We start from the raw sequence: 10,117 nt of genomic DNA on the forward strand, positions 1-10,117 counted from the left end.
TCAATCAATGGCTATGCATGCATACATTTATATTTATGTATAAATGAAGACATAGGTACTCTAGTGGCTGAGCGTGCCTAGGAGAACCATGTAAACTTTAAACAAGTTGATCATATCAACTTTCAAAATCTTAACACACACAAGAAAAAATAAATGCACAAAAAACTTCAGAAGTACAAAAGTAAAAAGGAACTCGACACGGAATAATTAATCGCCGTAGGACAAAATTCGTTGGAAAAGAGGGGAAAAAGAAAGTTTATGGTTTAAAAAGGAAATTGCATGGTTAAAAAATGGAAATTTGCGGGTTGTCATATTAATCCACGAAAATTTTCAGGTTATCATATTCGTTATTATTTTGTTGTAAAATAGAGGATTTAAAAAAATTAACAATACATTTTCCACGTTTGTTTACAAACACTCAATTAATCTTTATTCGGTTAATGATGATTCAACCGGTCAATTTTTGAGGGAATGAGTTTTAAATTTATTCAATAAAAAATCGGTTCAATGATCATTTCAACAGATGTTATATATAACTCGAGTTTTGCCTGTAATGACCTAGCGGTTCGGATATTAATTTCACTGATATTAAAATCTTTTACATAGTCAAAAGGTTTACATCTCTATAAAAAATACATCGGTAGCTTCAAAATAATACTAGATAACGTAAATATATGACATGGATCAAATACAAAACATTTAACTTAAAACCATATGATTTCCTTATCATCATTATCTATTTTTTGGCTAATGATTTAACTAGATACATTTCCTTGACTATGAAAGGTACACGTCGAGAGACAAATGAGCATATATGATTTAATATAATATCTAAACATTAATTCAGTTATATATTTATTAGTTCGACCTACCAAGAGACCATCCAAAAGTTGGAATATTCTTTCTACTTTCTACTAATATAATCCACTAGTTTATATATCATATTTTAGTGCACCAAGCATTTAGCTTAGATGATACTATATTAGATAAAGACATATTTCAACAACAACAAAACAAGATAGTGACATATTAGATATATTGTTTGCAAAAAAAAAGAAGACGACATATTAGATATAGACAAAACCAAAATATTGTTGCATTCTACGACCGTTTTAATTGTTTATGACTTCTATTTAACCATACGACACATTTCCTTTTTTATTTAAGATTTTTTTTTTTACTGTGAGATGGTAAAATTTTAACCTATATATTGAGTTATTTTAAAATTAAACAGGTAACAATATTATCTCAAATTAAAATAATAAACTATTTTCTAAGGAAGCTGTTAGACTTTTTTTTACAATTCGATGTTGCAGTTTAATGTTAACAATGAACATGCCACTTGTACTGGTACATGACGGCACTATACTACTGGTCTAGTCTACGGTACAATAGTAATATGAGTATAAGAAAAGTTGTATCCATAGTGACATATAACATACTGAAGCTAAAACACAATCTTAATTATATTAATCACTCCATCATTAGTAAAACAAACACTACATAAATCAGCATATGAAACTTAAACACGACTTTTAAATAGTTGGGAGGCAAATAAAACATACCACTCCTTAATGAAGATCAATAATATGACTCTCCTCAAACTTATATACATTTCCCTCTAAAATCTCGTTAAAAGTTTAGAATATTGTCTAACTCAATTATTGATCCGAAGATGCAAATCACGGTGAACCACACTTGTCAACAAGAGCACCTTGCAACGCCGTGGGAGGATCTGACATGAGACACCAAACCGGAGGAATCGAAAGCTCTTCCGCAAGTCCATAAGCATTCCAACAAAACGGATCCAGAACGATGTCGCCCTTTGCAGGAAGCAACTCGATGCCCGAAAGAGTTAGATTTGTGCATGGAATTGCATCGCTGCATCCAAAATGCATTGGAGGACTTCGAATATCGTAAGTTCCTTTGATGCCTTGGTATGCAATATCAGATACAAAAACCGCAGATGTTTTATTAGAACAATCTTTGGTCATGCAATAGTATTGGTCAATGATTATTGGGTTACGGACTGACTCCACGTGGATGTTGTTAAATGTCACGCCTGAGACCGAACCAGAACCACCTTGCCACGTTTTGATCCGAACTCCGTTGTCGGAATATTTTATGATGGAGTCTCTTACAGTTATGTTTGATACGCATGCGTGTGAGTTGTGGTTGCCCAAACTTCCAATACTGAAAATTTAGTTTATAATGAAGTTAATAACAGTTTTTTATTGGGATCTGTTAATAACAAACGTTTTTGATTAATTAACAAAAAATAAATTAAGAGTGATATATAGACCTAATTCCATGGCCACCGGGTCCACAAGTGAGATTCCGAATATCAACATCGTAGGATCCCGAACCAATCGATACACAATCATCTCCTGCAAAATGGAAGCATGACTTTAATTATTCAGACAAGAATCATCTCTAAATAGTTCTGTTGAAATCCATATTTTCTTCTAGTTTTTAAATTAATCTATATTTTCTCCTTATTATTTAAGTGATGTTTTTCTGTCAAGTTCAATTATAAACATATTACACAATCTATCTGACCCTTTAATTACAAAATAAATTATATTTTTAGAGGGCTCCCGTTTTTTGGAACTTTATAGCGGTTGTTTAATGGATTTATAACTTTTTGTGTATACCGTTGGAGATGACGGAGTTGTAGATGGTAACGGAGTTAGAATTTTCAATGTGGATGCCGTCAGTGTTGGGACTTAACGGTGGAGCAGTGATGTGAAGGGACTCGACGTGAACGCCTTGGCATCCGTCGAATCTGAAATTAAACTGCGGGCTGTTTTTTATCATTAGACCTTCCACCGTTAGATTCGAGCTCATAAAGAACCTCAAAGCCTGCATGCAATTTAATTCATTATTATTTACCGAATTAATTAAAATAAACATAAGCAAATAAGTCGTAAGCTAACTTACAATGGGGCTGTCGCAGGGACCAGCAAAAATTGCAGATTTGTTGACGGACTGTAGGGAATTTAAAAATAACTCGTTACTTCTCTATTGAAGAGTTTTACATTCATTTGAAAATAAGGTAATAAATCAAACTAACTTGGAGATATTTGCTACAATTTCTTAAGTATTTTCTCTAGCTCGTGGCATTTGTTAAAACAGTCTGGAATGATAAGTATAATATTTTTAAAAGTTTAATTAATTACCCGGTGAGGTTTGCAGGGAAGATCCCACCATTTTTGTCCCCGGCCGTCAATAACTCCGGCACCTTTCAGAGCCATTCCGTTGACTCTATAGAAGACAAGCCACTGTCTTTTACTTATATTACTTGGCCACGATTCTGGTCCATCTGGTGTTATAATGGTCCCGTCCACCTATTATATAAAAATGGTTATAAGAAAAACAAAATCTCATTTGACCCAATTAATTAGCTAGATAGTATATCGAAGACCTTTAATATTTTATTAAGAAGAGAAATAATACTTGTAATATTTGGTAAGAGTGGCAAGGACCGGTAAATATAGTAGAGTGAATCATGAATGTGTAGCCGTAAGGAACAAACAAAACTGAAACGGTGTCGTTCTGGTTACTACATGAAGAGTCCCACGCAGTTTTGAATGCTTCCGTGTCGTCCGTGACACCATCTCCGACCGCACCAAACTTTCTCACGTTGTAGAATCCATTGTTATCTTCTTCAGGCTCGTCTGAAGGTGACGGTGGCAGCGAAGGTGACGGTGAGTCATTGGGGCCTGGAGGAGGAGTAGGAGGCTGAGAGATTGAGGAAGATGGTGGCTCTGGTTTTGAGGAGTGATGGTTATGGCTATTGTGTTTGTGTTTCTCTTTGTGGTGATGGTATCGAGATTCAGTTAAAGAGGTTAACGTGAGAATTAGTGCAATGAAGAAGAGGATATGGTTGCGAGTATAAGAAGAAACAAGCATTTTTGTTGGACAGAACATGTTTTCTTTTTGGTGATTTTGAGGTGAGTGTTGAATAAAGTATGTAAAGTAGAGAGTCGCACTCACTAAGTTTAGAATGCTTCTTGGAAATGTTAATGCAGCAAAAGCAGACAAGGCTGGTTCCTTTATATATACTGCAAGGTCGTGGGCTTATAGGAAGTGGAAACCGACTCCGTAATGTTGTTATTATCCCTTTTTCATACTATTAATTTAAACAAGTGGAGTGTAGAGAAAGTTTACTTGCGGGGTTTTTGTTTGGTTTCTTTTCGTTTTTCTTCTTCTTTTATTGTCTTTTTGATTTTTGTTTGTTTGTAGAAAAATAGACTCACCAAACTGATGACGTTATCAGCTAGCATGAGACTCGGGCAGTATAATTCTACTCTCCGTTCGAGTTTTTGAATTTATTTTTTTGTAATTGATCTATATTTTTGTTTCATTTTTCCTTTTAAGAAATCTTTCTCTTCTATATTCGGTTTAGTTATCTTTTTTTTTTCATTCATATGTAAAATTATCTAACAAAATTGACATTTGGATCTTATATGATCTGTTTTTCTTTTAAATCGGTTCATGTTTTGTCAGACACTTTTATTTTATCGAATTTCCTCATGTGTAAGTGATTATTATTTATCATTATAACATATACATATATATTATATTTGAGAATTTACCTTGGACAAATCTATGGTCACATAATATTTGGGAACGAATACCATGGATGCGGCATGCATGAGAGTATCCACATAAATAATTTCTAAATCAAAATTTATCATCCTCATCATATGTATATGATTGGCTTGTACATCAAATACTCTATTAATTTAATTTGGAATTAAAATTTAAAAATAATCTCGATTGTTTCAAATAATAGTGCGTACGCATAGGCTCATCTGCGTGGTACAGTTTAAGACATGCAAGGTGGATATGGGCATATGTTCATCATGGCAAATTGAATCAGGGTAACAATATTAGTCATGATTCAGTAGATTAATTAAGTTCGTGAATAAATCTCTTCTTTTAGAACGAAACTCTTTTGGTTTTAAGCAGAAAAAATATTAGCCAGCCGGTATATGTTGAAATGACGAATACACATAAATAGTCCATGAATAACCTCTTCATAGTGTAAGAAAAAAAAATCCTCTTCGTAGTTATGAGTCGTAAATCTCTTCGTAGTTATTAGCTGGTCGAAACGTTATCACAGTACATCTGTACATGTGTAGTTAAAGTTCACGTCCAAACGGTTTAATCTTGGAACATAGCAATGTAAAGACAGTGTTCACAAGGTCCATGAACTTGGTTAACCTTGTAAGTATCAGTCTATCGTATTATTGTTTAATGCAGATATAATTAAGGACTACTCCTTCTGTTGCTTAATGATAGACTTTTTAGAAAAAAAAATTGTTTTACAAATATGTATTTTTTGTGTTTTCTATAAAAAATTGTAAATTTCAAGAAAATTAATTGATTTTATTGAGTTACTATTGATTAAAAATTATTAAAAATTAAAATTACAGAAAATGATACATTTATTATGGTAGTTTAATGTATTTTCTTAATATGTGTAAAAATAGTAAAAAGTTTTATTTTTGTAGAATGGATGGAGTACTAGTTAATCTCAATAGTTTGTTATTTGTAATAGACTATCATTTTTAGCTTCGAGGGTTGTGCTAGTGTCGCCGTCACTACACCCTTGAATCCAAACCTGATTATCATACTAGGATTAGTATTATTAATAAACTCTAATTAGCCTCTTAATGCGTAATGATAAAAACAGTTCTCGTCGTAGCTTTTGTCTTTATGTAATTAATAAGTACTTATATACTCCTAAAGTTTCTTTAAAATGCACATCTTTAAAATGGAGGGTTTACAATATTTTTCCTTCCCTTTTTATTTTAGTTTATCCACGCTTTGAAAAACTTTTCTGAAGGATATGTATATAATATATTCGGGACAGTTTATTCAAATACGCGACGAAACATTTAACATGTAAAAAGAAGTATTCTCCACTAAAGATAATTGAGAAGAAAAACGAAATACAGTTCTTACGATAACTTTTTCTAGATATATAGGTCGATTATTTTTCAAAGAGAAAATAAGAGGAGGATGTCCACGAGTGGGTTATATCTAACGTCTTTCGGCTTCTTCAGTGGCCCAATTCATTTTAATGATTTAATATAAATTAGGATAAGACCTGCGTGAATTTATTTGTATATATTATCAACAATTTTCTTTTTATATTTGATCATTTTATTTATACATATATAATATGTTTTGATGATATTATATCATTTATTCCGATGGACTGGATCAATTTTTATTAAAAACTGTTAAACTAAACTATAATTAATATATCATAGATTAGTCGGATTAGACATTAAATAAATTATGACGTGAAAACTTTATTTTTGCGAGGAACGAATGATTTTTTAAAATGAATAATTTTGTTGCCCAAATAAAAGAATAATTTATTGGTTATAAAAATAGAATATAAATTTGTATAACCGACCAACCATTATTGTCATTGACTGTATACCCAGAAAACACTATTGTATGATCGTATTCGAGAATTTCACCGCCCCTCTTTGCACTTTTCGGTGGAACTCAATTATGTCTGGTCTCCTCTCTCATCTTCTTCCCTTCTCTCTCTTTTCTCAAAAACAAATTTATAATATTATAGGCTTTTAACACATACTTGTACTTACCCTGTATCTAATGGATTATGAATTTATAAATTTCAAACCTACATACTGCGTATAGTTTTCGGTTTCTTACAATACTTCATTTTTTTCATTTACCAATTTCCACCTCACTTATCTAATACTATTATAAGTGATTTTGCTGATTTGTCATATTCTCCATGATTTTATATAATTTTTGCTTATTTGTCATATTCTTATTATTTTTAACTTAAATATTTAATTTATTAACTGAAATAATATAACTATTTCGAAATTTCTAATTAATTTATTAATTTAAATAATATAACTATGTTTTTGTTGATTTGTCACATTCTCCATGATTTTATATAATTTTATTTATTTGTCATATTCTTATTAGTTTTTAGCTTAATTATTTAATTTATTAATTTAAATAATATAACATTTCGAAATTTCTAATTAATTTATTAATTTAAATAATATAACTATTTTAAAATTTCTAACTGGAACTATAATTATAATTATTTTAACTTTCACAAGTTTCTTATTATTTTTAAGCTTAAATCATTAATTTATTAATTTAAATAATATAACTATCTTGAACATTCTAATTAGAACTAGAATTATAATTATTTGAACTTTCACAAGTGAAGACCAATTCTTATTTTAATGTGACGTAAGAGGTTTTAAACTCTATAGTTTTATTTTACTCATTCATTCCAAGTTGTATTGGTTATAATTTTTGTTTCATCCTCTAGGTATAGTGTCTTCTGGTTGTTTCAATTGTTTGCGTTCTCTTCATCACTTTCATGCTGATGTGAACGTTCTCTTTTCAGTGGTTTAATTTTTTTGTGCAGGTCAAACAATATTATTGGTTGGAGTTGTTTACATTAACGGCTATATGAACAACATCAAAATAGAAAACATGTGATATATTTAATAAGTTTAGAGAGTTGCCTATGTTATCATGTTATAAACATGTGTTAATGGTTTAGTTTCTAAAACGGCTAAAGTAGATATATTCTTAATGAATAATTAGATTTATCATTATATATTAACTATAATAATAAAACTATCATTATATTTTTTTAAATTAAATGTAAACTTATGAAATATTAAAATAAGTTAATGTATACATTTATCAAGTAAACCAATGAAATATTACCATTATCTCAATTCATTTTTAAAAAAGTTTTCTTCTAAATTATCATCGAACTTTATTATTATTATTTTTACTTGGATATGTGTGTTTCAATGGTTTTTTGGTAATTTAATACATTTTCTGGTTCAAAAATACAAAGTAGATTAAGAAAGACCAAAAGTTCATTCATATTTTTACTTTACTTTATTGTATGCAATATTTGATATGCAGTTATGCTCTTATGGTTTCATAGTTTTATGGTTTTGCTTTGTCTTAAAAAAACGTAGATCGAAATAAAATCAAAGAAAACTAAAATGATTAAGAATATAAAAAAAACAAGCTATCATCATCATGTTTAAATCATAATAGATATATTAATAATTATTAGTAAAACGATTATGCCCGCATGCGCGGACAAAACACCTAGTTTTGTTTAATAAAGATAGTGATTATTATTAGTGAAACAGTTATTAATTAACTGATTATGTATAATTGCTTTGGACTACCCTTTATTTTATTTTATTTTTGTCATCAGCATAAACAGACTCATACAAACTCTGTGAACCAAACTGAGAGATGTCTATCCATGTGAACGACGAAAGACGGCTGCTTCCTGACACTACGTGCTAGGCTATCCGCCTTTGTATTTTGCGTTCTTGGCACATGGACAATCTCTGATCGGAAAAAAACTTTCTTTCAGGACTTTAACATCATCTAAATAACAAGTTTTTTGGTTTTGTGATATGTAAATAATCTATTCCCAAACACAGCACTATGTTTCAGCTGAGATCTAGTAACTTAAAATTTTCGAACGTCCTTTTCTACTTGGTTAATATTATCACAATTGAGTTTTGCAACTAGTCCTTGATATTCGGTTTTTAATCGAAAGAAATGGTTTCACCTGTTTGAGCAATATGTGGCCAGCTACTTGTAAACCTACTTCTTGTCGTTTTACTGAAATCTCGTTTGAATATGTATCAAGATATATGCCAATTGACTAGTGGACAATATCTCGAAGTATTCCTTTTCTCTAAACCTTTGTTAAGAACTTGTAAGAAAATTGAAAAACGTTAAAGTAAAATTTTGGATAAGTATTGGTTTTGGATTAAAAATTAACAGCGATTTTAGGTCGATTTAACCAAACTATTCATGATTATATAGACAAAAAAATCTGGAAACATTATGTTTTTAAGATAAAATATCAATTAATTTTCCTGATGGTATGATGTTATTTGATATGAAAAAGCATAACTTAAAAAGCTTATTCTCTTTTTTTATTAACCAACTATTTAATTAAAAGTTATCTGCCAACCTCATATACCTAATTTTAATTACATATATACCTAATTTTATCGTCTTAGTAAATTTAATTTAGCCACTCTATAATATCATATAAGAACATAATGGATTTAATTATTTGTTCAACAAGATCATTATGAAATTATACGTGCATCTTGTGACCTCATCCTCCACACAGAAATGGCGGCTACATTACGATATAATAAAGCCAATGGTTTTTTTTTGTTTTTTGATATCTAAAGCTAATGAATTTGCTAAAATGATTGCGTAGGTTAAGTACGGATCTTATTATATAAAATTTTGTTTTTTAAAGTTGCTAATTAACATGATCGCGACACATGCAATTATATATTTTAAGATTGTAATATGTGTTAATCTATCTCGTAACTAAAACTATATATACTAAGATATTAACAAAAACAAATTTTATTAAAAAGCAATTAAAATATTATTTAATAATAATTATCATTTTTTTAAATCCTAATCAAAAGATAATTGCAAAAAACTATTTGATAATAATTTTTGTATAATATTGTGACATGTGTTTAAATATATAATGATTAAACATATATATAATAAGATAATAAAAATGAATTTTGATAAAAACTACTTTAAAAATTATTTATAGTATATTTTTTTTAATATTTAGTAGTAATTATTTTAGAAATTTTCTTTTTACAAAATCCTAAAACAAAATTGAAAACCATTTATTTAATAGAATTTTCCTTTTCTAAAAGTTTGGTTCTTCAAAAAATTTAATGCATAAGATCGCGACTCACGGTAATTATATATTTTAAGAATGTGACATGTACTAATCTATCTTATAATTAAAAAAATATATATTAAGATATTAAAAAAAAACAAATTTCATTAAAAAGTAATTAAAATATTATTTCTTAGTAATTTTCCTTTTTAAAAATTCTAATCAAAAGATAATTGCAAAAGACTATTTGATAACAATTTTCCTTATAATATTGTGACATGTGTTTAAATATATAATAATAAAAAATATATATAAAAAGATAATAAAACGAATTTTGATAAAAACTACTTTTAAAAATTATTTAGTAAAACTATTTTTTTTTTAAATAGT

At 29.0% G+C, this 10,117-nt stretch overlaps 1 protein-coding gene across 1 annotated transcript; it reads right to left on the reverse strand.

The window, feature by feature from the left end:
• Positions 1-1,439: 1,439 nt before the first annotated feature.
• Positions 1,440-9,523, reverse strand: LOC103844581 (polygalacturonase At1g48100). The gene is made up of 6 exons (XM_009121381.2): positions 3,457-9,523; positions 3,180-3,347; positions 2,941-2,988; positions 2,655-2,862; positions 2,303-2,387; positions 1,440-2,193 (listed from the first exon to the last, which is right to left on the reverse strand). Exons 1-6 carry the CDS (start codon positions 3,928-3,930, stop codon positions 1,683-1,685), a joined length of 1,494 nt encoding a protein of 497 aa, XP_009119629.2. The 5' UTR covers positions 3,931-9,523; the 3' UTR covers positions 1,440-1,682.
• Between the last annotated feature and the right edge of the window lie 594 nt (positions 9,524-10,117).

This window comes from Brassica rapa, chromosome A10, assembly GCF_000309985.2.
Source record: "Brassica rapa cultivar Chiifu-401-42 chromosome A10, CAAS_Brap_v3.01, whole genome shotgun sequence".
NCBI classification, from domain to species: Eukaryota; Viridiplantae; Streptophyta; class Magnoliopsida; order Brassicales; family Brassicaceae; genus Brassica; species Brassica rapa.

What these genes read in the sequence shown, in the direction of transcription:
- LOC103844581 (XM_009121381.2), bottom strand. Translation starts at nt 3,930, where the DNA reads ATGTTCTGTCCAACAAAAATGCTTGTTTCTTCTTATACTCGCAACCAT. An exon ending in TTCCCTGCAAACCTCACCGG is followed by an intron (nt 2,989 to 3,179) that starts GTAATTAATTAA and finishes AATTCCCTACAG; the next exon opens with TCCGTCAACAAATCTGCAAT. An exon ending in CCCGGTGGCCATGGAATTAG is followed by an intron (nt 2,194 to 2,302) that starts GTCTATATATCA and finishes CTAAATTTTCAG; the next exon opens with TATTGGAAGTTTGGGCAACC.